This window comes from Strix aluco, chromosome 18 (genome assembly GCF_031877795.1).
Source record: "Strix aluco isolate bStrAlu1 chromosome 18, bStrAlu1.hap1, whole genome shotgun sequence".
NCBI lineage: Eukaryota > Metazoa > Chordata > Aves > Strigiformes > Strigidae > Strix > Strix aluco.
This window is the reverse complement of record NC_133948.1, coordinates 13,091,483-13,119,472: the sequence shown is the minus strand read 5'-3', so window position 1 is coordinate 13,119,472 and position 27,990 is coordinate 13,091,483. Positions and strand designations below refer to the sequence as shown.

The 27,990-nt window shown below is 40.0% G+C and overlaps 1 protein-coding gene across 1 annotated transcript; it reads left to right on the top strand.

Moving 5' to 3' along the window:
* Position 1: 1 nt before the first annotated feature.
* On the top strand, positions 2 to 26,812 carry SUDS3 (SDS3 homolog, SIN3A corepressor complex component). The gene is made up of 12 exons (XM_074843926.1): positions 2 to 3,302; positions 5,110 to 5,179; positions 6,143 to 6,198; positions 6,583 to 6,654; positions 8,893 to 8,912; positions 9,477 to 9,633; positions 12,890 to 12,985; positions 14,929 to 14,990; positions 15,867 to 15,888; positions 16,616 to 16,721; positions 20,833 to 20,917; positions 24,294 to 26,812. The coding sequence occupies exons 1-12, from the start codon at positions 3,137 to 3,139 to the stop codon at positions 24,390 to 24,392; spliced, it is 1,011 nt and encodes a 336-aa protein (XP_074700027.1). The 5' UTR covers positions 2 to 3,136; the 3' UTR covers positions 24,393 to 26,812.
* Positions 26,813 to 27,990: the final 1,178 nt, after the last annotated feature.

Sequence of the window (27,990 nt, the reverse complement as noted above, 5' to 3'; positions counted from 1 at the left end):
TGCAGTAGCCTCAGGCGTGTGAGGGCGCAGTAAAAAAGCAGCTCTGAGTCTTCAAGGACCTGGCTGTGAGGGTTGGGGGAGCCTGGACACTGACTGCGTGCTCTGCGGCAGGTCATAGCAGGAGGAGATTCCTAGTAACCAAAAAAAGAGAAGGTCTGGCTTAACGGTGGTGTGCCTTAAGAAGGAAAGGCCTCGAAGGAGAAGGAGATTTAGCGGTGGTTAAGAGGACTGGATTAGGAAGAGCTCAGAGCAGAGACAGGGTAAGGTGATTTCATGCAGTTTCTGCCACACTTTGTGGTTCCCTACAGCCTCAGAATATAGAGGCAAACACCCTTTACCCCTGTAGAGGCTCACAGGGGCTTATTTTTTGATAGGGTTTTTTTAATTACCTTTTTGCTAAACAAAACTGAAGAAGCAGAGCTTTATCTTCTGCCAGTACTTCATGCAACCTTATTCTACTAACTTGTTTCTGACAGCTATTCTCCTCCTGGCCTTTCTTCTAGGACCATTATCATACAGCCCTTTGAAAATAAAGGTACAGAAACTTGAAAGCCATGTGTTCGAGGCTAAGGGTGTTGGTATGCATTCTGTCCTTCAAAGGCCAAGGTACTATATTACAGGTTTTCTCATAGCAGTCATCTAACTCATACAATAAATGAGTTGCCGTGATCTCTGTTTATAAGCTGAGCTTCATAACTTTTTTTTCTCAATTTCTTCCAAATGGAAAGAAAAACATAGTGACCATGACTTCTGTGACAGCTACTCTGAATAGCTGATGTTGACAAAGGAGGAAGAAATTTTTCTTCAAACTGAGGGAATGTATATAAAACAATAAATGAGTTGTGATGAGAAAAACAGCTTTGGTGAAAACAAGCCAAGAACAATAGCTTGACAGAGAATTTTAAACTTTCCCTGATAGCTCCTTGGGGTGTAGACAGTTACGTTTCTCCATTTGTAAGAGGAACATGGCATTCCTTAAAGCTGAACCTCCTCCCTTGGGTTCCCACTGAATGCCTGAGAGATGACAGTAGAGGGTGTCTCCAGAAGGCTAATATTAAACATGAGGAATTAGTACAGAGGGAGCAACAGCAAGTGAGATTCCAGTTTTGACCACAGAATGAGCTAAAAAATTTTGCATCAGCAGCTGTATGCAGCTTCTTACCCATTGGCTGCACACAGCTCCTGTTCAAAGGGCTCTTGTGTGCCCTCATATTAGTAAATGCACCTGCCCTTTGTGTGATGTGTGAAAGACAGGCTGCTCTTAAAGGATAAATCGGCTTCCAGCAGAAAGTGCTGAGGCAGTGTAATGCAGGATAAATTAACCTTGGAAGGGCAGCCTTAGTTCAGGCACACTTGCAACTACTTTGCTATCCACAGCGGTATGAACCCGGCTCGCAGAGGAGCTGGTGGGCCAAATATGTGGACAGATGCAAGAGGTGCAGACAGGAAATGGGGAAGAATGGGGGATAATAGTGTTTATAAAGCTTTAAAGGGGCTCTGATTAGTTCTGAGAAAGGGCTTTAGCTGGTCCCAGCTCTATTTTTAACTCTGCGACTGTATGACTTTGGAAAAGTTATTTAAACAACTCAAGCCAGGTGCAAGTCCACGGGGAGAGGACAAACCCGTGGGCACCCAGTCAGCTCATGCGATGTGGCAGCCACCGCCACACCCTTTCCTGTTTGCCTTGTGCCCACAGGCAGCCCTGCCAGCTACTGCTGCCCGGAGTAAGGAGAAAGGTGGAAGGCTTGCTTTCCAAGATGCAGATAACCCGTAGCACCCCTCATTACTTGGCAACGGAGAGGTGGCGAGCAGCTCTGGCATTGTGTCTCCCATGCGCCAAGTCAGATGCTCTCAAATGGGACACTGAGCTCGGAACTGCTCTCCGTAGTGTTGACTTTTAGCTGTGTCTCAGCCTCATCTCCTGTAAAAGGTAATATTTACTTATGTAAAAAGGTATCGGACATAGTTTGCATGGGTGTTCCGAGTTAAAAATTGTCAGTCAGGGCAAACAGATCTTTGGGGTGAACTACAGGAAAGCAAAGTGCGTACGCTGCATTATTACAATTCTTTTCAGAACAAAGAGTGTGACCTGGTGCTCCTCTTGGCAGCTGAACGCCCGGTTCAGCGAGTTTGAAAAAGTGCTGCGGTGTTTTAGAGTTCAGCCCTCCTTTAGATAAAACCTATTCTGTTTCCTTTCCCTTGGTAATGTGTTTATAGTATGTCAGTGAGTCAATAAGCTGTGCATTTGAGGAATGCACCTCACAACTGTTAAGGTGAGCTTTAGCGTGGCTCTGCTGGAGGCAATGAGACTAATTAGTTCTTCCTAGGTGACTTAGAGTTGCAGAAATGGGCTAAATGAGAGATTTAGCCTAAAATATCAATGGGAGGCATTTTCATATGGAGTGGGATCCTGGTTTTTAATGATTTCCTGCATGTGAATGTCACTGCAGGACCCTGTATTTTAGCCCTTAATTTTGTAGCAGCGCCTAGTCAGGAGCAGAACCTGCACCCAGCAGATGCGCGGCACTCCCAATGGATTTGGATGTTTGTTCTAGGAAAGCTGCTGTTTTCTGGCATGGAGCAGCTGCTTCACCTGCGTGAATGTGAGATCACAGTACCGTGGTGGTGCTTTGTTGAGAGTATAGAGGAACAAGGAATTAATTTATGTATTTAAAAAAAAAAATAATGGAGAGTGGTGTGTAGTAACTGCAAGGTCCTGCTCCGCGCCTGCTGAGCAGCAGCACCGCTGTGTGTCTGTGCCCTGCCATACAGATGTTTCATGGCAGATGGGGTCATCCTGGTGGCAGAAAGGGAGAACACGGCGCTCTGGAGGTCCAGGCAAAGCCCCCTTTCCCCCCCATAAACCCCTTGAAGAGCAAAGCCTGGCAGAGAAAACCTTAAGCGAGCACGGTTTAAACTGTGGCCGACGCTGCCGGCGGGGCCGGGACTCGAACCCTCGGTCCCTCTGCTGTCCCCGCCCCAAGGGCCCCCCCTTTAGGTGCCCGCCGCGTTCGCCGGGCGGAGGCGCTCTGGCAGTGCGGCGGCCGCCCGGAAGCGGAAGGGGCGACGCGGGTCCTGGCGCCGTTGCCGAGCGCCGGGCGGAGGCGCGGGCCCGCGGCGGCTGCGTCCCGTCGCTATGAGCGCGGCCGGGTTGGTGTCTGCCACGCCGCCGGCCCCTGCTCCGCCTGGGGCGCCTGCCACCGCCATGCCCCCCGGCCCCGAGTACTACGAGGAGGAGGAGCTGGAGAGCGCGGAGGAGGAGGACGGCGAGCGGAGCGCTCGGGCCCGCGACTCCGATGAGGGTTGGTAGCGTGGCGGGCTGGGCCGGAGCGGGGTGGAGAGGGGCCGGGGCGGGGGGCTTTGGTGCTCTGGGGTGGTGTGAGAGAGTGGGGACTGGGGCAGGGCGAAGAAGCAGGGGCTCGGGGTGGGCGGGCATTCCCCTTGGTGGCAGGTTGAAGAAGAGGACTGCTCCGGACACGAGTGCTGAGGAGATGGAGGAGAGTGTTTGGGGAAGAAAAGCTTGGGTTGGGCTTAGTGGAGAAGTGGTCTGGAACAGAAAGAAAACGCAAAGAAAACAAAAGCCTGTTAGCGTGCTGGGGCTCCCTGGAAGACGGGAAGAGCGAAGCCGATGGCGAGGTAGAAGTGAAGTGGTTTCCCAGGTGAAGAAGGGTCAGTGAGAGAGGCAGGAGCACTGAGGAGGTGGGATTGAGTGTACGGGACAACAGGGTAAAAGTAGTGGAGAAATCCAGTGTATTAATGTGGTGTGAAGAGGGAGGGAGACAGTTAAGGGAGAAGAAAGTGTGGTCAGAAGTAAGGGAGTGCAAGAGGATATTAGAGGAAAGAGGGGGTTTGTAGAAGAACCAGGAAAGCAGTGGAGGAGAGGGAGTGGAAGTAAAGCCCAGAGTATCCTGGGGTGTAGGATGCATACAATAATACATGAGTGAGATGAAGAATGATCTTTCGACAGTGCCTTTTGCTCTGTCAGCCAGAATCCTCCATCACGTTCAGTACGTTCAGGAATGAGGTGCCAGAGGCAAACCAGTAGATCCTTATGAAGGGTGACAGCGTACTGGTCAGTGGGGGACTCTCCGTGGCTGCATATGAGTAAACTGAGTATGGAAGTCCTTTCTGGTGACCTAGGCATCTAAGTATTTTTCTAAAACTTTTTGTTTTATCTTCGGTGTATTGAATTTTGTCTTAATACCTGTAAGCTTAAACAGTTTGTTCATAGTTTAAGAAAAATCTCAGAAAGATTTGATTGAAAGGGCTGATGCCCCTGTCCATATGTAGGGAATGTAGCTGTAGTTAAGGCTTTACAGCTGTACCCTGCCTACCACAGCTCGGGCCCAGAGACACTGACCTCTCCTTGGGGAGGAAAGGTAGTTAATTCTTGTCTACCTGTGTGTTATAAATAGGAGCTTGAAAAGGCATAGCAGAAGACTAGCAGTCCCATACTGTTTTAATTTGTTTCTAGTTTATATTACCTGTTCATAAAATTGGGGCTATCTTTATGGTAGTGCTGGTCTCTGTTACGTATAAATGTTGAAGTACTTCTGTGTGATGTGTAGCTGAGAAGTCAAGTTCAGATCACAGCAAGTAGCTTTGTTATCTTTAGTGAGACCTTTGTGGTAAACCCTAACAGCCATACTGCTTTTGTTCAGGTCAGGGTGCAGAACCAGTTACAGCTGTTTCAGTCATTATCTTCCACGTATCAGGGGCAAAACTAGAGCAAGAAGTCTGTGAAACGTTTTTCGGAGTCTTTAGACTGTTTCTGTCTCACCTTTTATGTGTAAGCATTGCTGTAGGACCTGATGTCTTAACCTGGGAAGAAATTGCCAGACTGTCTTAAGTTGAAGTTGTTTAGACTTGATGTAAGCTTAGTTGCAAAACTACCAGAGGATTTACATAGGTTAACTTGCAGTTACAGGAAAGACGTGGGTTGGTTCATTTCGCTTCTGAATTCAGCTCTCCAAAGGCCTATCTGGTTGTGTATTTGAAGTTAAACTATCTGAGGTTTGGGGATTTTTGTTTGTTTCTTTGCTTCTAAATAACTACTTCGGGGTTTTTAAAAATACTTAGTTTTAACAAGTCATTCTTTACCTCATTTAGACACTGAGGATGCCAGTGAAACTGACCTGGCAAAGCACGAGGAAGAGGACTTTGTAGAAATGAAAGAACAGTAAGTAACCCATTCTAATCAAAAGTAAGGTAATGATCTGCTTATTCGTTTTTTTCCCTTTTTTGCATAAAGCTTTGCAATGTTTTGGGCTGAGATTGGAGTTTCTAAGTGCCTAGCCCAATGTAATAGGTAATAAGTCCATATACTTGTATTTCTTAGTTACTTTCTCTGTTCTGTATGTATTAAAACAACTAAGTGCTACTACTGTTTCGGACAAAGAAATAGGTGCGAGTTTCTGGGAGCAGCTGAGTTTTGCTGCAAATGAATCCTGCTACAGACAGATCCTTTAAATAAAGGATCTATTTTATGTAAGTCAAGCAAAAAGCAAGATGCCTATTAAAATCCCTTAAACAATAGAATGCTAGTCCTCTCCAAGAAGACGGGCTGTCTGGAGACTTGAAATAATTTCCCTTGATGTTTAGGTTTATTTGCAGTATTTTGTGTTCTTGCTTACTGGCAGAGGTCTGTTTTTATACTGGTCAGGAGGACTTGGCTTGTGGTAAAGGAAATGCAAGTTTGCAGTAGCACCAGGAATAGACTTTGGGGTTTTTTTAATAATGTCAAAATCTATGTGAGGAAATGCCTTCTCTTTAGAAGTAGGGAACTAATACACAAATATTAAGGCTTGACAGAGTGATTATGTTGTGAAGTGTTTTGGCATCGGTAAATTTAAATGTCATTTTAGATTTCAACATTTAAAAAAAAAAATCCTCTTTTACCCTGAACTGTTCCCAAAGTAATTGGTTTGGGTGCATTTTGAAACCAATGGGGTGGCAGGGGTTTTAGACAGAGTGATAACCTTTCATTTGAATAATATTCTTTTAGTTGTCATTTATTTGTTTCCTAAAGTTCTTCTGAGAAGTGTTTAATTCCATATAAACATGTTGTAACCTAAGCAGATGGTGAAATAAGCTATGTATGCTTGTTTTTCAAAATAAAGTTGCATGCTCTCTATCTTTGCAGGATGTATCAGGATAAACTGGCATCTCTTAAGAGGCAATTACAACAATTGCAGGAAGGTAAGCTTTGAAGGGGGTAGCTTGTTTTTTCCTGAGCAACGTTCAGCACTTTCCAAAGGTCATAGAAGGATGAGGGATTTGAAAGATGTAAGCAGCATCCTTCACTGCATGTTGGCTCTCAGTCATGCTGCTGAGTGAAAAATGTCAGCCACTTCCATCCTTTTTCCCTCTAAACACTTGTAGTTAAGCCTCTGTGTATTAAAGCATTTCTTAAAAGTAGTAGGCCACTTTCTGAAAAACCAGGGAATGTGCTTATCAAAATAAGCAAACTAGAACTGTAGTTTTCTGATTTCAGATACTAGTATTTGTGTTTCAAGTGGTGTATGGCTCCATAATACTTAGAAAAAAAAATTCTAGTGGGAATCTACAATTTATTTCAACTAGGTACTCTTCAGGAATATCAGAAAAGAATGAAGAAGTTGGACCAGCAGTACAAAGAAAGGATACGAAATGCAGGTAAGCTGAATTTCTTTCTGAGATGCTGCATACAATTTAAATTCATGGTTTCTATAACACCTGAAGAAAAATAATGGTAATTCTGCCCTTTAAAGAAAAGGAACTTGCTGGAGTAAGAGGTTCTTCTGCTTCCAAGGGTATAGTGTAGGTTTTTTTGAGAGTGCACAAAGCATCATGGGATCTATCTTGATTTTTTTTTTCTCCTTCATCAACATTGTTTGCTGACTGTTTACCAAACACCAATAAACAGTTTTAGTCTTCATTTGTGTGAAACAGCTCAAGGAAAAAAAAAAAAAAATCATTTTTATCTGGCACCATGCCTAACATACAGCCTCCTGCTTTGGCCTCTTGTTTTGTGTAACTTGTCTGAAACCTTCAGGTGCACTATTTCTTTCAGTTTACAGGAATGGAAAGTTAGGACTACGTGCTTTCCCAAAGATCTGTTTTGTGCCCTGGAACAATCAGTACAGAGAGTTTGCTGCTGAAACTGTTACTCTGTATAACTGTGACACCGGATGGGCTGCCTGTACTTTGTATTCCGCTCTGTTTCAGGAGCGAAGGCCCAAATTAATTTTTTTAAAGTGCCTAAGTCTCAGCCCTTCTGGGGAGCCTTTATTGTGTTACTGCAGAGAAATGGCTTGGAAATCAGATCTGTTTGCTTGCCCTCCCTCTTTCTTGTTTGTTCTCTTTCCAGTACGTTCTTATCTTGGATACTGAAGCCAGGCCTTTTATAGAAGCTATTATGCGGAAATAGGAAATGTAGCTGTCCTTCCTTTAGAAAAGTTGGATGAATCCTATAATTTCTGGGCTGTTACTCTGGGAAATATGACAGAGAGGCAGTGGCAGTTGTATGATGGCTAACGTACTCCAACCTTTGAATAGTGTAAATTGTGTCTTTCTAAAAGCACTCAGGAGGGTGAAGGATTTGCTTGAGGAAATTAAGTGAGTTGAACTACTTCGTGTTAACAGGAATCTGTCTTCTGAGATGAATTTCACATACACTAGAGCTGTATTCTAGCAATATTTGGCTGTTTTGATAAAACTAAGACTAACTGCAAACTTGTATTTCTGGCAAAGACCAATGCTGCAGCAACATATTTCTTCCACAGGAGGGCAGATGGTGATAACTTTCAATTTTATGATAAAAGAATTCCAGCTGTCTAGTACTACAGGAAGAATGATCTTTTACGTTTATCCTTCCTATTTTGAGGTTTTAGGTGGGTTTGTTTGGGTTTTTTTGGTTTGGGTTTTTGGTGCTGGGTTTTTTTTTTTTTTTTAGAATTCAGAGATATTAAAGCAAGAGTTTAGATTTACTTGTATTTGATTACCGTTTTTTTTTAATTTTTTTTTAAAAAAGGCACAGTAGTACAGTGCTGCTACTATAGTCCTCTCCAAAACATATTTGAAGCCTGAGATCTTTGCAGAAGTTTACTATTTCAGGTATTGCCAGAGCTTAATAGGCTGGTGAAATATGGTGACGAGGACTGATCAGGTGCCTTAGGTTGCTTTTCTTGCCACTATCTTGAGTAAAAACTTTTTGGGCGTTATGTCCTCCAGGAAACACAAGAAGGGTTCCATCCTACTTAATTTCAAGTTGTTAGGAATTGTGCAAAAATCAGTAGCAGGATTATTTCACACCCATAAATCCATTTCTCTCATCCATAGGTCTGACTTGAACTAGTCATAGCCATGTGTTAGAACTTAACCTTCAGTGATACACAACAATTTCCTTGCTTGTGTTCTCAGGTGTAAACAGCTTGAGATCAGACACATGGGAGTTGAGTAGATGAATCTTCAACAGCTGCAGAATTATTTCTGAACCAGTCATTGCTGAAATTCGTGAAGTTGGATTAAACTGTGAATTTTTGCCAGCCATCTATTCAGCCACATGTTTCAAGTTTATATCTAGTATTAATTGACTGTAATTAAACTGGAAGAAGGATGGACTACATGCTTAGTAGTGCTGGGTGTAGTAGCTAAACCAAATAACATTGCTGTGTAAGCTTTGCAAATCTGCTTGACAATCTGTAGAAAACTTCAATTAGCAATGTGTTTTTGTGGAATTTCTCATAGTTCCTTTATTTTCAGTGCAAAACTGCAAAGTGAGTAGAGGTCGGAAGAGTACATACACTGTTTGGTTCACTGCCTCTCTTAGCTGCAATATTCAATGACTTAAAATGTAAGGGAAGTGATTTTGTGCATCTTTGAAGATAACAAACTGTCTTTCTTGTCTTTCAGAGCTGTTCCTCCAGCTGGAAGTAAGTACACTTACTTTATCAAAGTATATGTTAACTAGATAGAAGAGGTATAAACCTCCTGTTTCATCAACTAGTACTTGTGCTTGTTTTCCCAGAAGGCTTAAAGAAATCTTCCTCTAGCTAGTGTTGTTACACTTGAGGTGTAGTACAGCCAAGTAACTTCTGGACTTTGTCACTAGAATTAAAAGAAATACTTGCTCTTGGGCTGTTGTCTGCTGGCTGTGGATTTGGCTTGTTTAAAAAGGTTGTTTAAGGTGATAAATGATTGTGCTGTTTGTAAATCTGAAGAGCTCTCTGCTAGAGACTTGATCTTGCTAGAGACTTGATGCTACATTAAAATGCGTTGGGTTTTTTTAAATTCATTCTTTTGCCAATATAGTACTGCTTACTTAGTAATTTTTAGATGTTTTTCTGTTGATTATGAATATTGATAATCTCTAGAACTAGCTACAGTTTTGAACTGCAAAGCTAATCAGTACAGCAGTTTTAAGAAGCTGTTTTGATCTCATTAACTTGAGTCATTGGTTCCTTAATTAACCTTTTTGTTCTTTTGGTTTGCATTAGACGGATCAGGTGGAAAAAAATTACGTCAAGGAAAAGAAGGCAGCAGCAAAGGAGTTTGAAGATAAGAAAATTGAGCTTAAGGAAAATTTGATTGCAGAGTTGGAAGAGAAAAAGAAGATGATTGAGAATGAAAAGCTTACCATGGAATTAACAGGAGGTGAGGACAACAGAGGCATTCATCTGATCCACTCTGCTGTTGCTTAGGAAAAAAAAATAAGGTAGCAACGCTGGTTTATACAGAGAGATAGTATGAAGGCTGTAAAGCTTTCCAAATGCCAATAGATGTAGAACACAAATTGGTGGTCTTTTAATGGAGAAAGCAGTTCATAATAAAACTCAGTGACCTGAATTATTAACAGGTGAATCAAAATAGTGCCAGTGAAGCAGCAAAGTGGATAGGCTTGCTTGTATGCAGGGAAAGGGGCTGCTTTAGTTGATGTGATCTGGCAATGAAACTACTGAGATATGCCACAATGTTGACCTAACTGGAGGTGCCAGGCTGTAAACTGTCCTCTTTTCTCCAGTAATAAGTGGTCAAGAAGTTGAAGAAAGGCAAACAATCAACGTTGAAATAAGCTACTTAAAGCCAGAAGGATATTTGTGAGCTACACTTGTGTCCAGACTCTGGAAAATGGACATTAAATGAACGGATTTCTTTCATGAGACCAGTTGGTAACCTTGGTGCCTTGGCGGTGCTTTTTGCAGTAGTTGACACAGTGGAGCTAAGTAGAGGGGTAATTAACCTTCACAAATTGTGTTGCTGTGATATTGAACCAAAAGTCTGATTTGATTCTCTTTTTAAGAGCAACTCCTTCACTTCATGGTCAGATTATGTTGGCTGTGTTGCTGAGGCCTGTCCATGGGTTAGACCTTTTGTATCTTTCTTGCATAGTATCTACAGAAGTTATGTAAGCTAATAATTTGTTTTCAGTAGTGAGAATTAGAACCTGTGTGGACATATTCAGGAGTGCTCTTGACTTTGTACAAATGTTAGGGCTCATCTGGTCTGGAAAACAGCTTGAACTATGCTGTTTCCCTGATCTTTTTCTCTTTTTAAATTATGAAGTCTAGTCTGATCTTACAAACTGTGCCTTAACCTTAACTTTCCTATTGTTTTCCTATGTCTGTGTCTGTTCACTACTAAATTGAGATACAGTACTAATCTTGTAAGCAGATTTTCATTAGTGGATCCGGATCTGACTAGATCTTACCGTTGGAAATCTGCATACCAGTGTTCTAGGAATCTGAAGGAGTCCAAATTCTCTGTCAGCGAGACAGCTGTTAACATCAGGGTGTGGATTTGCAGAGTTAAAGGGAGACTGAGGAGGGGTAAAAAGTATTTAGTAATCTGATTTGGGGACCAGATTAATCCTCTTCAGGGAAATGTGTCCCCCCCCATTGTTGTGTGTCCTGAAGAGATGAGCGGTTTGATCAAATACAGCTGTAGGGAAAGGCGTGTAAGTAACTGTGGAGAAGAGATCTGTTCTGTGTGTGTTAGCCCTCCCTTATCTCCTTCCTTCCAGACTAGCAGAAGTGCAATGTGATTTCTTTAAAAGTAACAGATTTTTGTTGGGAACATGTGCTGGAGGCTAAGAAATAAGAATACTGAAACGGATGTGGACTCAACGGTTTTTAAAACGTATCAAGTGTGCAAGGATGCAAGTTAGCAACCTGATGGATAGGCTTGTCTGTGAGTGTTGGGAGCACTGCAGTTTCATTAAGTTGCAATAGTTGCCTCCTGTTCTGGAGCACTGTGTAGTGTGATTATTAACTATTAAGCCTCATGCAAGATTGTGTTTCAGGTTCAATCTGTTGGTGCTTTAGCAGCCCTTCAAAATTTCCTTTATAAAGTTTTCATTAATCTGTCGAGAATCTTCAAATGCTTAACAGTGAATGTAAGATGCTCAAACTGTTTTTTTTTTTAAAAAAAAACTTGTTTGGTACTGACTTTCAGTTGACTTGTCACAGTTTTAGGATACAGGATACTAAGATAAAGAGAAGAAAATTGATCTCTCTGCCTTATTCACATTTTAAGCAATATAGATAACAGCTCTGTGGCAACTCATTTGAAACTAATTTTTAAAAAAGAGAAAAAGCCTCAACTTGGCTGCATATCGCCTTGAGTGCTTCAGACCCCTCTTCTGTGGCTCTTGTAAATTGGTCTTAACAAATGGTAAGAATGGCTTAATTCAGCACAGTAAGTTACATTTTCAGAGTGTGCAGGGCTATTAATGTTCAGTGTTTTTCAAATTCAGCTTTGAATCCTAGAGATAAGCTTGCCTTTCGCATACACATAAAGCATCCTTCGCTGGGTTGGCACTTTGTTGTGGTTTTTTTTTAAAGCTTTTCTCATAATATTTGTTCCCTTGATGTGCAGCATGGTTATCCTTGTTCACCCTTGAGATAAGGGGAAAAGCAATTCGGTGTATTTTGAACATGCATAGCTGCTCAAGGTTTTAGCATCTAGAGGGAGCCAAAGAGGCTTCATAGACTGAAGTGCTACCTAGGATGTGATTCAGGTGTACTTAAAGATGAGCAAATAATTCTCGGCACATAGAGAGGTGAGATGATGTGTTTAGCATTTAAGATGTGGTCTCTTGGTTGCCAGTTCAAGATATCTTCATAAATTAAGGAGTCATTTGTGAGAGTTTAAGTAGCTTGGTTAAGACTACCTGTAGACACTTGGACAAACTAATTTCAGATAATTGCTTGGTGATGAGACTTTTGTTTCAATTTTTAGCAGATTTTTTCATACTTTTTATATGCTACAATTTATTTCCTGTCAACTGCTGCTCTGCATGTTATTAATTAGGTTCATTTCACTAATCATAATTTGAAACATTTTTAGATAATCTGCATTTAAATACTATTTATGTTTAAAATTATTCCAGCAGACTTGTATCAGACTTGAATGCAGTAATTATCTCTATTTTTTTTGACAAAGCTATTTTTCCAGCTTGAAGACGAGAAAAAGAGCATTTGTAGCTGATATTTTATGTGCTATTAACTATCCAAGTTTTGTTAGCAAAGAACTCCATGAACTTTGCCGTTTAAATGGTCTGTTCAAAAGCAGATAGCATTAGCATTAAATAAATTTGCCCTGAATCCTTGTAGCATCCTTGTGCTTGTTATCTGTACCTGAAGCAGCTGTAAAATGCCCCCAAACCAACCGTGCCACTTCCAGCCAAGGAAAGCCGTAACCATGGCATTGCAGTGCTGTTACTGAACACTGACCTAGCATGAAAGAGAACTTGTATTCACTGTCAGCAGTTCCAGCTTGCATGCTGTAAGCTATCACCAAAAAAAAATCCAATTTTCTGTATGAAAGAGGAAAGATTATTTTCCTTGTGTAGAAAGCTGCTGCTTCTTACTCCTTTCCCCCTGGTCTTATCAGCTCTCCAACTTCATTACAGATTCAATGGAAGTGAAGCCTATTATGACAAGGAAACTGAGGCGACGACCAAATGATCCAGTTCCTATCCCAGACAAGAGGAGGAAACCTGCCCCTGATATCCTTTTACAGAGTCATTGGAGGGCTATTTGAAGCCAGCATGCTACCTGCATTTATGTTGTATTGTGCAGGAAGGAAAATGAAATGAGGTGCTAGGATCAGATTTTAATCTCAGAAATACTGAAGCACAATTTGTCATGTATAATGTGTGATAAACTAATATAACACAACTAGTCTTTGGAGATCCCTCGGTATCCTAACTTAAACTTCACAGTGTTGTGAGATGACTTATTTGATTTTTGTTTTTGTCGGTGAGAATAGTTTGAATTCTTCAGGCAATTTTTTTCACAAAGGAAAAACTTCAAAAGAACATTATATATAAATGCTGAGGTAATTGATTCCATAGATAGTAAAAGGCTTTTTATATGAGCCAAGGCTTTTCTCATTTCAACTTGTGACAAAACATTTGCCAGAAAGATCATATTTGTCATATCAAACTAGTTTTTCCATTTCTGATAAAGGCTTCAGATCTCTAATCTAGAGAGATGCATAGCAAAAGCAAGGAGTGCTAGTTTTGTTCTTTGAATAAAAAAAAATATGAAAATCCATTTTGTTTTTATATATCAAGAGAGAGAAAAACATGTATATGTAATCCTTCTCTTCTGCCTTGTTGCATGTTTCTTTTAATTAAAATGTTCTCTGGCTTCTGGAAATGTTTTTAGCTCCTCTGTGATGATAGACACTTTTTCTATTTGTATATTGAATTCACCTGGAAAGGAAGGCAATGATATTTGCTTTGCAGAGGCTTATTATTAGATTCCAAACTTGTATGGCTTAAATCAGATTAAAAAAACTTATCTTACGACTTCTGAATGACTCACATTTTCTGAAGGCAATATCAAACATTGAACTTCTAGAGTTCATGTGGGATGGTCACAGGCATCTCCAGTTTTAATTAACCTCTTTCTGGTTGGAGATTCAGTTTACTCTTTCAGGAAAAAAAAAAATATTTATTAGTGCCTCTATCTCATCCAAAAGAAATGAGTTTCATAGTGAACATGACCTGCTAATTGAACATGATACAGCAGCCACAGTATGAAACTCTTATCTGCCTTTCCCCACTGGGGAGGGGATTAAAGTCCATCTGAACCAAAATCCTTAAAATGCAGCCTAGCAATTGTTAACTTTAGTTTTATACTTTGAATACTTTTGACTTAGCAGCTGTTTTGAAGAAACACTGTAGCTTAAAGCTGGAGAAAGGGTCCACTGCTTTGGGTATTGTTTTCTTTCTGTGTACTTAGGTGTTTCTTGTGTGGAAGTGACAGGAGCAGTAGAAGAGGGAAGTAGAAAGGTTGTGAAACTACACAAAATGACAGTGGAGATCTAACAAGCCTATAATACACGAACTTCTGTGTTCTGAGATTTTGGGTTTGTTTTCAGGTGCATGGTAGGCTCTTATTTATCCTCATCCACACAAGGATGTGTTTTGTGCCTCTGGCTTTATTTTCTGACTCTTTTTTGAGGTTTTTTTGGTGGGGCTTTCCCCTCTTCTCCTTATCTCTCTATTCCTGCTTACTGAGTTGCAAAATGAGTTTCTTTTTCTAGATTTGGGTGGGATTCAGCTTCATTGTACAAAATCTGAAGTGAGTCTGTTTCAGCTTCCAGATTGTTCTCTACAGCAATGCAGGATGAAAACCACTGAAAACGCTAGTGCTTGATGCCTCTCTGAAGTAAATGTCAATGCACTAAAGGTTTTTCATTGATGGTTGTGTCTGAATAAGTTAAAATGATTTTGCACTCTATTTGCTGCTAAATATGAGGCTCTGCAGAGATGGACTTGTATTAATTTGTGATGAAAAAAGCTCAAGTGTGACACTTATTAAAATCTTACGCAACTTTGCAGAAACCTCTTGACTTACATTTAGTCAAGTGAAATGTCATTGACCTTTTAATTTTTAGCTTTGCTTGTCAAGAGCTTATGGGTACCTTAATTCTGGATACCTCAGCTAAATTATTTGTTGACTGATGAGCAAATAATGGAGGACCTGAGAACGCTGAATAAGGTAGGGATTATTTCTTGATTTGTATTTCTTTGTTTTAAAGAGAAAGCTAATGCTTTCCCCTGAAGAGAACTGAGCTCTCTAATGCTCCTTTCTGAGATGTGGGACTATTTCATCCCAGTAGGCTTTCTGAAGTAACAATAAAAGATTTAGCAAAAGGTATCTCCTCCCTGTTATTTTTAATAGGTTTAAATAACCTAACTGAAATAACTGTCATCTAAAAATGTTACCTTTTGTCTAAACCAAGTGAGGAGCTATCTTAAGGATTTTCTTCCACATGGCTGAACAGATGTTAAAATGTTTGTCTGTGAGATCACAGGCTGCCTTAGTGTGGGGTGGTTTTTTATTTTTTTTTTTCTTGCTCCCCATCAATACTTCAAACTGGATAGGGTGCAGTATGTATGTTTATAGTCTTTCTAGGTGTGATTAACCTATTGCTTTCTCGCTAAACACTTCAAGGCTTGCCTAATTTCTTGTAATAGAGACTGCTCATTAAGGCATTTGAGGATGGTAGTGTAGCCTGTTTTTTGTTCCCGCTGTTGAGGTGTCTTGAATGATTTATCTCCTGTATTTGTGTACCCTGAGAAATGTTGGTTTGTGTTCAAAAATATAGTCTGTTAGATGGGTTTGGTTTTGAGTTGTTTCAGTGGATTATCTAAATGCTCTGAAGTTCAGTTTGTAGATCTTTTGTATGATGACACTCACTATCTATACCTTTGGCTGTTTATAGCATGCCGTTCTGGTTACGTGTTATGCCACTTAACAGTACATTCAAAAAAAGAAGCATTTAGAGTGTGGAAAGTAAGACTATCTGAAATTATTACTGCAGACCTCTGGCTCATGTCAGACCTCTAATGCTTTTTTGCTCTTTCCATTTAGCTTAAATCACCCAAGAGACCAGGTGAGTTAACAGTTGCATTGGAACTTGTTCACAGTCATGCTGTTTTGAACAGAGAATTATACTGTAGACTGTTTCACTATATAATTGCCAACTGTGTAATGTGACTGTAGAATTGTTTTGACTGTGTAATTGCTGTTCTTTGTGTAGCTACTGTGGTGAATGGGTGCTGTCTCTTCATATGTTCTGAAGTTGGTCAGGGATGGGAAGAGGGGCATATGCATCTTCGGTGGCTGAAACATTTGGGCAGCGGACAATCTAACTATGTAAAGGTTTTTCCATTATATTCAGATGCATCTGGGCAGCTTGCCTGCTTGTCAGGTAGATGGAGGGATCGAGAACTTAGGGTTTTATGCCTTCGGCTCTCTAGATGTGTCTACACTTTATTTCAAGACAAGAGTGGTACGAACTTGTCTAAGTAATTCTGACCCTATTTAACTATTTTAGATTAGAATTAAAATCAAGGACATATTGTCTATCACCTACCTATCAACGTTTTTTCAGATAAATGTTGTATTTCAGTGAATATTATCATTTGTATATTCAAGGCAGGGATTGAATTGTTCATCCCAATAGAGAATATTTTTCGGATGGAAATTTGAGTTTGTAGCTTTCTGTGCTCATTATTTCTGCTTAATATGACCTTACTAATTGCAGTTCTGCAGTCAGGTGTGCCACTGTGTGGTGGACACATGCTGGTCTTTAAATACAGTCTCTCTCCTCTCCTCAGCCTCTCCCTCCTCTCCCGAACACCTCCCAGCCACACCAGCAGAGTCTCCAGCACAGCGGTTTGAAGCCCGGATAGAAGATGGAAAACTCTACTATGATAAGAGATGGTAAGTCCCGGTAAATTTCTGGTTTAATCAGTCTGTGTGTAGTGAGGAGTCAAAGACTGCAGAGAGAAATTGCTTTGATAAAAAAATTTGAGGACAAAATGTTTTTGGGCAGAGGTTGGCCACTTCCTCCGAGGGCTAATCATTGTGACTGTTCTGTAAATCAGAAATGATAAAGGAGTGTTTAGACATACTTTCAGGAGTAACTACTGGCTCAAATAAAAGGAGTCTTAAATCTTCTCCTTGGAGTCAGTGGCACACACTGTGACACTTGGGAAACATTTTTGTCAAACCTAACGTTAGGTGAGAGAGCCACCAGCAGACGCAGTGTGATGTCGCCGTGAAGCCGGTCAGCTGGGGTGCAGATACTCTGTGATTGTGGGTGTGGTGGTGTCGGTGGTATTCACAGTCCTGGTGTTTAGTTTTGTACAACTCCAGCCCACTGGTCCACAAGGTGGCAGAAGAAATGTTGTGCACCAGAGGAGCAGAATGAAAAATGTTTCCAATAACAAATCCAAATAACCTTTAAAGATCAAACCCACACGGGAGAAGCAACTTCAGAATTACTGATTGGATTTAGCTCTGTTAAGTTTTATGGGCATATAGCTGTGCAAGCCTCACAAAACGCAAGGAAAATATTAAATTTTGCAGAGAAATCTTAGTAGGTCTTAAACTTAATCCGCGAGACATGCAAAACTGGATAATCAAGGGGGCAATCTAGTCCTCCTTGAGCAGAAAGCAATTTGCAAGTCGTATGCTTATTTGTAGCCTACTTTGGTGTTCTGGTTGCTCAAAATAACAAGTGATGAGGTTTTAATTTTATCAAGGCAAATGATAGGCTTGAAGCTTGTTTTCTACACAACAGCCATCTTGTACAGTTGGTCAGTTTTTCCTTCTGCTAGTCTTCTGACAGTGAAGTTTCATCGAGGGTTCAATATATGCAGCTCTGATAAAAGCTGCTGCCTGGAGCTTAAACTTCTGTGAAGTGTAAAGCAGAAATGAAGTGAACAGGCTACCTGTCATTTCACAAATTCATGAAGTTCTTTTTTTGCTTTCGTATTTTTTGTATAGAGTGATTATCCTCTGGGATATATTTGGATGAATAAACTGTTCTTCAGAATGTTTAAGCATGTGGAGTACTGTAAAGTGTTGCATAAGTAAAAAAAAAAAGTGAAGTTCCCAAGCTTCCACCAAATTTAAACCTGGGAGAGCTTCCATGAGCCCAGATGAATCTCTCAAAAGCACAAGCTCTCTCTAAAAGGTATCCAGTTGGGACATAAAACACTAACAGATATTTTTATCTTGCTGAATTCAATTGTCATGGGGGTCTCACTGTCAGGATTTCCAGCTGTTGCCTTTCCTGTCTTCCTTGTTCTTATGCTGTTTTAAGATAAGTATTTTACATTTTTTTGGCTGTAATAATCCTGCTTAGATTTTTTTGATTGATAGTAATAGTACTTGTGCAAAGTAGCTGTTATTTTAAAATAATGAAGTAACTCTCGATAGTAGGAGGGTAATTTTTTCTAAGGTGTATTAAGGCTGTAGCTGCTGGCATGTACCAAAAATAATAAAACTGACAGCTCAGGAGTGACTACTTTCTCTGTTTCCTGACAGCAGCCATGAAGGACCATTATCTCAAAATAGTGAATGTTCAAGGCTAGTAATGGACTCCCTAAGGTCTTGCAGAGACATTTCACAAACATGTCTCCAAAGTGGAGACTTTGTATAGGGAGTTTCAGATGGATGTGGAATTAGACTTCATTTTTTTATCTTCAATCAATTTACTTCGTGCCCCCTGTAAGATCCTAAAATACAGTTCCCTGTAAAACAACCATCTTTTTGCTTTTAGCTTTGTCTGCATACAATAATGCAGAGCGATTTCTTTCAATCTTCTGATGGAGATTAAGTTGAAAAATCTTGGCCTTTCAGCAAAATATTTTGTAGCAGAAAGTGGAATTATTTCTGCTTGCTTCACTTGTCAGTGTTATGGTGTATTTTACCTACTACAAGAGTTGTTTGGCACTTTCCTTCTCTTGAAAGACAACTTAAATTCCATTGCGCTTTTCATCTGAAGTATTTTCCTCAGTTCTACCCCTCTGTTCCCCTGTGGGTATATAAATTTGGCAAAAGTCTGAGACGTGAACACGTAACAGATGTACCAGGCTACTGTGCCTTCAGCTGACTTGTCTCATGCTCGATGCTGCAGAGAGACAGCTGAGACAACTCTTCAGTGAAAAAGTGCTGAACTAACTTGCTACCTTGCCTTTTGTGTGCACAGTTAACATAGATTTACTGATGGACAGTAACTTGTGATGTGGAATCCAGGGGCTGAAGCCTGCTTCATGTGTGTCCTTAGCTTTGGGATTCACTGATAATCAAACATAGGACGAAACAGCTTTGAGTGGAAAAATTATTTTGTTATCTGTGCAGGCACAGATATCACTTGAGAGTTGTCATTTGCAGTGGTATCTTCTGCACTCGGAAGCTTGGGCACAGATTGTATCAAGATCAATTCTCCTTGCTTAAGCAGTCACAGCATGGCATGGTAGGACACTGCTGGACTGAGATTTTTATGTCTTGTCTTCATGAGGTCTGGTTTGTAGTAGCTTATACTGTTCCTTTATATCAATTAATGATCATCTGGGCTCAGTAAACTGAGATTTTTTGACTCAGATCATTGCTGCTATTGCATTGCCCTGGAATCCGCTGACATCCTTTCTGTTAAAATGAGGGAGAAAATAATAGTCAGGCACAAGTGTCTAAAGGTTGCAGGATTTGGGGTTTTTTTATTACTTCAGCCAGCCCATTGGTAATTAGTATGTTTGGAAAGCAGAAAGCTGACACTACCATTCTTGTTACTGGCAAGCAGTGTGAAAATTCTGAGTACATGAGCCAGTAGGAAGAGATTGTGGAATAAACTATTGGAAGACTTCCATATTTACAGTATGGTTATTGTAGAAATAACTGTAAAGATTATGCAAATCCATGCATTTTGACAAATGGCTGTCAGCCAATCAGACTGCAGGGAATTGCATGCTGAGTAGTTACTGAGGGAATCTCTGTACAGTGATTCTGCAACTTGCATTGCCCATTTGAGTCTGAAGCACATCATGATTAGGGTAAAGGTGGAAATATAGTTATGCTTTTATAACTATAAAGCATTTTGTTGCTCTCTTGATTAAGATTATTTCCTTAAAAATAATCTGCTTCAGTATAAGTAGTTCTGGCCATGGAACTTTCCTAGGCAGAATAAGCAGAAACCAGGGAATTTTGTCTAGCACACTTTGCAGCACTTATCAGAAACATGGTCTGTGAAGAAGGCGAGACCATGAAATCAAGCTATTCAGAGTTATGAATTTTGAAGTTTTTACTTTGTTTTATACAAAATGCACTAAGAAAAATATATAGCGTGACTAAAATGTGATCTAAAAGGGGAAGAAAATGGATACGGTTAGTCACAGCCTCCTTATGGCAGCCATAGATACAGCTTCTTAGTTACTGTTTTAGGTATTTTCACAAAATAAGACAGTATTAGAAAATTGAGGTCTCTTTAAACAATACATAGACTGCACTGATTGAGTACAGTTCACTTTTGTTGTTGCACTAGTAATTTTGTGTTGGGGAATGTGGATAACTTTTGAGTATCTGTGATTTGCTCTGTCATTTTATCAGGCATAATATGGAGTTGCCTTCTAAAATCCATCCTCTGTCTGAAATGTGAAAGGCTAGTTTGATTAACTATTGAAACATGGGCTTATCGTCAATCAGTGTTCTCCCATCTTGTGGCTTGGTGCTCTGCCCCTCCCTCTTTCAGATGTGAAATCTGTGTTCAGTAATCTGCTTACAGAATTGGATGTGAGTTGAGAGTTTCGTGCATGCTGAAGCATCATTTAAATGCAAAATGTGTGTGTATGAGTGTGTAGAATAAGACCACCTGATATGTTGGTGAAGATGGGTAAAGTGGCTTGGAAAGAAAAAAGACAGACTCTGTATTTGCTCTGTCCAAATGCTTGCAGAATCCTAGCTTTATCAGTCTTGTTACTGTTTCTTTTCTCAGACTTCGGACAGCTAATGGTTTCATGTGTTTCCTTTTTCTTTTTTTTTATTTTTGCAGGTACCACAAGAGCCAGGCTATTTACCTGGAGTCTAAAGAGAACACTAAGATCAGCTGTGTGATCAGTTCTGTGGGCGCTAATGAGGTAGTGGCTGCTTTGTTTTTCATGGGAGTGGGGAAGGAAAGCTGCGGGGCAGTGTAGGCAGGTAGATGCCTGTCTAGTAAGGACTAAGAAAAAATCAGTGTTACTTTCAGAAAAGATGTAGTTGTCACGTGTCTAAAGAAGCTGAATCCAAGATAGAATTGAGAGATCCCTTCTTGAGATAGATCTGAGATGGGAAGAGACTTGCAGTGTTTCTAAAGAATGATCCTACATTTTGCAAGTAGCAGTTTGGCAGGCAGGAAAAATGGGGAGAACTGACATGTTGCATCTCACTGACACTGCATATTTCAAGAACATACATACAGTTGTTATTAATGCAAAATTTAAAAATAAATTCCATTGGGAATTCAGAAGAGGATGGGGAAAAACTTTGACACCAAATTTAGTTGTTATAAGGGGAGAAAATGATTCCTGCTAACCTGAGTACATGTGTTGTGAAATAAGCTAGCAGCATTCATCACCTACTTGGGAGATGGGGCAGGTGAGTCCATCTGTCTAAGACAATTTCCTTGTGGCTAATGATTAAGGCTTAGAGAAGCAGATGAAGAGAGGTGGGTGCCTAAGATTGATGTGAATCTTGCTGCAAAATAAGCTCAGTGTTCAAGCAGTGCATCAGTTGGGCAAAGGGAGCAGTTTATTCTTCGCTTGCAGATTCCAGACACTTCAAGAAAAGAAATGATAGACTTGAATGCACTTCTCTTCAATCAGCCAATAAAATAACTTCAATTTGTTTTGGCAGCTAAGGGAAAATATTTTATTTTCAACCAAATGAGTTGCATATGGGATATGCTTTGTATCACAACTGTTCTCCTTGCAGTAACAGTTGTTATGCTCCACGGTTGGTTATTTAGATAAAGTAGTAGTAGTATGCTAACAGATGCGTTAAAAATATAGTACTGCTAATTTGATTAAAGTTATTACTGTTAACTTGAAACATTAAAACTCAACGCTTTGGGAGCGCTTTATCTGAAACATGAAGGAAATGCAATCCATTAATTATAACTGCATGAATTCCCCTTTAAAGGGAAACAATAGGCTTTGTTTTAGTTTTGTGGTGTTTTTTTGAGAGAGGCTGGGGAGGAGGCATGGCAGTTGTTTACCCTGTAGATAGTTCATTGCAACAATATAAAGCTAAGGGAGATCAATACTTTACAGAATACTGAAATGAGAAGGTGTTCTCTTAGGAGTACAACATGCACATCTCACATTTCATCACAGGTACAAAAGCATGGTTGCCAAACTATGATCTTACTGGTTTGTGCTTGAATTTAGAGGCTAGAAGGCAGACCTATATCTGAGGTCTCTAATTGTGGAGTGGAGTCAAAGGTTGATAGCATTTCTAAAGGAAGTCAAGTTATTCAAAGGAACTCTAACAAATATGGTTGCACAGTGTCTCCCCACCTGCATTTTCATTTATGCTCAACGTGAAAAGAACTAAGAAACATCAGAGATATGGCATACAGTTGCTGCCTTGTGGCTGGGGAAAGAAAATAGTTAACAGGGTATCAGAGGCATCTTTGTTCATACAAAGGTCTAAATTTTCTTAAACTGGATTTGAATCTTGTAGTTGGCTATGGGCCTCTCTGACACAGTCTGAGCTATGATGATCCTCCTTAAAAAACAAACTAAAAATATCTTCCCAGGCCCAAATTCCTTAAAATTTGGTGATGTGTTTAGATCTAAACAGAATGTATTTCTATTACTTTTGATGTGATTTCCTTGGAAACTGTGAATCAAATACGGCATTGGTGGAAATCATTGGCCCAAGTGCATGGAACCAATTCAATCATTTGCCTTTTGACAACAATAGACTTCAATACCTGCAGGAAAGTGGTGTATTTTTTTTTTTTTATTCCCATGAGTTTATTCAGCAATCTCAGTTTGTTGAAAGTTGAAAAAAGGAGGAAGCAGCTTATTTTTCTTTACAGTGTATGAATAAAAGACATTCAGAGATGAATTTGATTGTTTCTATTCACCATCTCCTTCAGTTCTTTACAATTAATAGATGTTATCTTCTGATTGCAAGGTCCAAAATATCAGTTTTAAGTTCAGAATATATCTTGATGCTTTTATTTTTCTGAACTGTGTGGCATATTTTAGTGTTAATAAGTAATTTCACTGTTGTGGTCACTTTAAAACTGAATTTTAATTTTCCTCCAAATGGAACTTAACAAAGCACTTAACTATAGCAAAACAAATATACCATTCCATCATACTGTGATAGAATGTGATCTGTACGTGTTTGTTGTTCTGTACAGTTGCTCAGTTTGTAGATTTAAGAATTCTTTTGATTAGTAAAACATACCAAATTCTTGGAAATGTTACAGTGGAGAGGTGATTATCAGTGAAGGTGGATTCTATTTTATCTAGAGAAATAACTGAAGTACAAACGCAGGCAAATGTTAGATTTATTATATATTGAGGGATTCTGCTAGTAAAGTCAATTTAAAATTAAAATAATAGAGTTAAATCAATCTACTATGCCAAGCTTGTAGCTAATATGGTATCTAAAAATAAAGCTTTGGGTAAATCGCATGCCAACACTAACTTTATAGTCCTTTGCAGTAGGCAATATTGGATTTGTGTCCTAAAATACTCTAGTACTAAGAGCTGGATAACTCTTATTTTCCATGCATTTATTTAAATATGTTTAAATGCATTAGAATGATAAAATGCAGAGGAGTTTTGCTCAGATTTGATTTTTAAAGTACAGGTATTTGGGTCTAAACTTCTTCAAGTGATTTTTATTTTTTAAAAATTCTGAGTGCCTCGATGGAAGCAATTTGTCCTTTGAAACATACTGTATATCGGCAAGTTATGTGAATTCTTCCATGCAGGTGTTTAAAAAAAGAGGCCCTTTTATCTTCAGATACAATTTATTTAATACATTGTGAGAAATGCTTCACTGAACAAAATCAGAATAAGCTTTTCATTTGACTAATAGTTACTTGTCTGGGCAAATCCCAGGATAGATAGTTTTATGATCTGTGGGTCTAGAGAGACTTATTCTTGATTAGGTAAAGCTTAATGCCAGAGTTCTGTTGCAAACTGTGGCAAAAGGAAACTTGCTTTCCCGATGATGCTTGGAAAGAGTAATTTTTCTTGATGACTGTTTTGAGCAGTAAGTTAAGGTGGTAAAGTTGGAAACCTTATTTCGTTTTCTACTCAGGTTGCAAATGCCTAATGTGGGGAGGGAGAAGGGCTTAAGTTAAATCATCTGTGCACCCTGAGTAACACAGATGTTCAGATCTGGCAGTAAGAATACCTGGACTTACTTGTCTATGCGTTGCTTACTGTGGATTTTCCCTTTTTCCCCCAATATATTTCCCTGCCCCTTTCTTTTTTTTCTTTCATGCAGATCTGGGTGAGGAAGACCAGTGACAGCACAAAGATGAGAATATATCTGGGACAGCTGCAGCGAGGTGTTTTTGTGATTCGTCGACGATCAGCTGCATGACTGTATGCTCTTCCTTGTTTTTTTTTTTGTTTGTTTTTTTTTTTAACTGATAGACAAACCTCTAATGGGGAATGGCAGTCTGTTCGCTCATCTTAGCAGCAGAGAGCACTGTCATGACCTCTTACGAGACAGTTTGTGGCTGGCCACATAATCCCCAGTAGTCCTTAAATCTTTAGTGATACCCAAGCACTGCCCTGGACTATTTCTGGATTTTGCATCAAGCTTCTGTATGCTTTCTTTATATTTTGGGTGACTGTTTAAGAAGACTGCATCATACTTTTTTCATCGTTGTTTCATGGTGCATAGATGGGACTCATGTGTTGAAAACAACGTAACATTTATGTTTTGAGTCAGACCAATGGAAGAAGCTTTGCTTGTCAAGACCTGAGGTTATTCATTCTTTTTGGGTTTGTTTTCCTGCAAGGCTCAGGATATTGCGCAAAAGGAGATTAATCTTGCCAGCTTTCAGCTGCAGCTGAGAGATGCGTCTGTAATACCTGGTATATGACATCAGCTTTATTGGATGAACTGTTTAAGAATTGAGCACTGAGGCTTTTTTTAGGGAAGTGTGAACAGCTTAGAAACTGCTGAAAATCCAGTTGATTTTAATGTAGTTAAGTTACATGTGGTTAATCAGAAGCTTCCGTTTCTCTTCACATTAAAAAACCCTTCAACGAACAAGCAAAGAGTATATCTATTTGCTGAAGTAGTTTCCTGAAATAGGTGGATGAGTATAAACCAAAGGATTAATTAAGTGGACTTTGCAGATAGTGAGACTATATGAACTATATGTACGGGTATAACCACTCATACATGTAGGGAGACGAAAGGTAAATTTCACTTTCTTCACTGACGCTTGAAGTAACAGGTCATGCTGGAATCCTGCTGACAGAAGATACTGGACCTCTTGTATCTTCCAAAGAAGCCTGATACAGAGTAGTAAGCAGCATTGACATATTTTTACTGTATAGCTGAAACCTTCATTCCCTAAAATATCACGCAAAGGTTTCCCCTTGAAGGGTATTTTAATTACTGGAGATAACACTGGGTGTCTGCACTTGCCCTCTGATAACATGAGTGTTGTGGTTTAAACCCAGCCAGCAGCCAAACACCACACAGCTGCTCGCTCACCCTCTTCCCACCCTGGGGATGGGGGAGTGAATTGAAAGGCTAAAGGTAAGGAGACTCACGGGTTGAGATAAAAACAGTAATTGAAATAAAATGATAATAATGGAAAATACAGATGAGTAATACACAATACGATTGCTCGCCGCTTGCAGACTGACACCCAGTCTGTTCCCAGCTAGCAATCCCAGAGAAGATCCCAAAACCACAATCCTGGAAAGAGAGAGCAAGTTTTCTGGCCCACCCTCATCTATATACTGAGCATGATGCTGTGTGATATGGAATATTCAATTGGCCAGCTTGCTGGAATATTCCATTGGCTGTGCTCCTCTCCAGGTTCTTGTGCACCTGCACACTAGCAGGACATGGGAAGCTGAAAAGTCCTTGATTTTTTAGCAACAGCTAAAAACATCTGTAATTATCAACATTCTTCTCATACGAAATCCCCTACTGAATCCAAAACACAGCACTAGTCTAGCTATTAAGAAGAAAACTTAACTGTATGCCAGCTGAAACCAGGACACACAAGTGAAAATGCTCAAGTGATGATAGTAATATACTCCCTTCCAAGATGTTTAAAGATCTGACTCTGGCATTCCTTTATTATTCCGAGTCTTTTGCTGATGGCTGAAGCCACTGATACCATATGTGACTGCGTTGGCATGAACTGCACAGTGCACTGGCAACGCTGTCAGAGCTCTGTCTTCTGTGCAAAAGAACTTTGTGCTCCTTTTGATTACTGGACAAAAAAGCTGTAATTTCTTCCTTTATCAATATCTGTCACTTTGAGGCGTCTTTTGGTTTTGCTTTTGAACTGCCTTCTTGTTCAGCATCAGTCTAGCCCTTCCTTCATATCTGGATAAATGGAGTATTTTAAATGATTGTTTCCATTTCTTTTACTTACTGCAGTTGGGTGGCAGTCACATCTTAATAACTGATGTATATATGTGGATCTGAAGTGGAGTGTTATGGCTGAGTTTGATGTGTTGCCTTTGTGGCTGAGACACCTATTTATACTGTTTTTAGAGTTTCAACTGGATCTGGAGCTTTGGTGAGGAAAGGAGAGGGTGTCTGTTTCCCACCCCTTGAAAATGTGCCATCTTTGCTGCAGTGTTAGTCAGGTGGAAAGCAGCAGGCTGTATTTTGTCAAGTTAACAGCATACTTAATATAACTTAGCATTCTCTGCACGTGTGACAGGTTTTTAATAAGGTGATGATGTACCAAACAGGATTTGTCACTGAGCCTTAAAACGAACATCATAGCTCTTATAATAAAAAGTGCTAAGTAAATAGCAGGATTTATTTCTTACGTATATCATTTTATCAATATATGCGTTTGTGGAAATAGCTGGAAACTTTGGTTTGATTTTGGGGAGTTATTTTGCCAACCTGCTAACAGCAGGTAATCTCTCTGCTGCTTTAATGTTACTTGTTTTGGGTTAACTTTAAAGGTATTGGTAGAAGTGAGGAAGTGCAGCTGCTCTCCTAGAGCCAGGTGTGGTATAGGTGCACATTGTGAATGCTTAATTATCTAGTTTCAACACCACATCTTAATCTGGATCGACAGCATCTGCTCACCATCCCTATTCCTTGGCAGAAAGGGAAAAAGAATATCTGCTCTCAGCCAGAAGCCTGTCTTTCCGTCAGCTGTGGTCTTACATTGTGGGGGGGTAGGGAGGGTGGTGGTGGGGCTGATGGGATGGGACTTGCATTTCTAGTTCACACCCTAATCAGAATTTGAAGAGTCTTCTGGAAGCGAATACCTGTGGGACTGTTGTGCCATTTCCCTCTCCTGTAACCCCACTACGGACACTCAACTGCTGAGAAAGTTACTGTTATAAAGAGTCATCTTGTGTTGTTGCAGATAATCAAGTGTAGCCTTGGACTGCAAGTTGTAGTGATGAAGAACAAACTAAGAAAGAATGAGGACGTGAGCAGTCAGGGTGGGAAGGAAGAAATTTAAGTGTACTGTTGTGTTGACTGGGGAGATGAGTCATGTAAACTGATACTGATTCAGGACAGTGCTTCAACATGGAAGCTGTCAAAACTTGATCTCAGATTCTTACTCTTTCACGCTGATCTTGGATCTCCAGGAAGGACGTATGAGGTTTGTACAGCTCCCTTCCGCCAGAGTTCCTTGCCCACTGCCAGCTTCCCCAGTGCCCCTGGATCAGCCTTGGAACTACAATTTGCTCTTCCAGTCCTGCATGAGGGTTAGTAGCCTTATTTGCTCCAAATTTAAGTACTATACTGGAAGTATTTTGTTTTAAAGCTACTTCATCCTCAGTTTCTCATTTTAATGAAATGAAAGTCTTTCTTGCCTTAGTTGATTGCCATAAAAAGTAGATCTGTCTCCTTTAACAAAGCACACGAATATTGTATCCTGTTTTTTCAAGTAGGCTGTCTGTAATAGCCTGTGCTATTTACAAGGCTGGAAATGATAAAAATGCAGTGCCTTATTGTGCACTCAGGG

What these genes read in the sequence shown, in the direction of transcription:
- SUDS3 (XM_074843926.1), top strand. Translation starts at nt 3,137, where the DNA reads ATGAGCGCGGCCGGGTTGGTGTCTGCCACGCCGCCGGCCCCTGCTCCG. An exon ending in ACCTGAGAACGCTGAATAAG is followed by an intron (nt 14,991 to 15,866) that starts GTAGGGATTATT and finishes CTTTCCATTTAG; the next exon opens with CTTAAATCACCCAAGAGACC. An exon ending in CTCTACTATGATAAGAGATG is followed by an intron (nt 16,722 to 20,832) that starts GTAAGTCCCGGT and finishes TTATTTTTGCAG; the next exon opens with GTACCACAAGAGCCAGGCTA.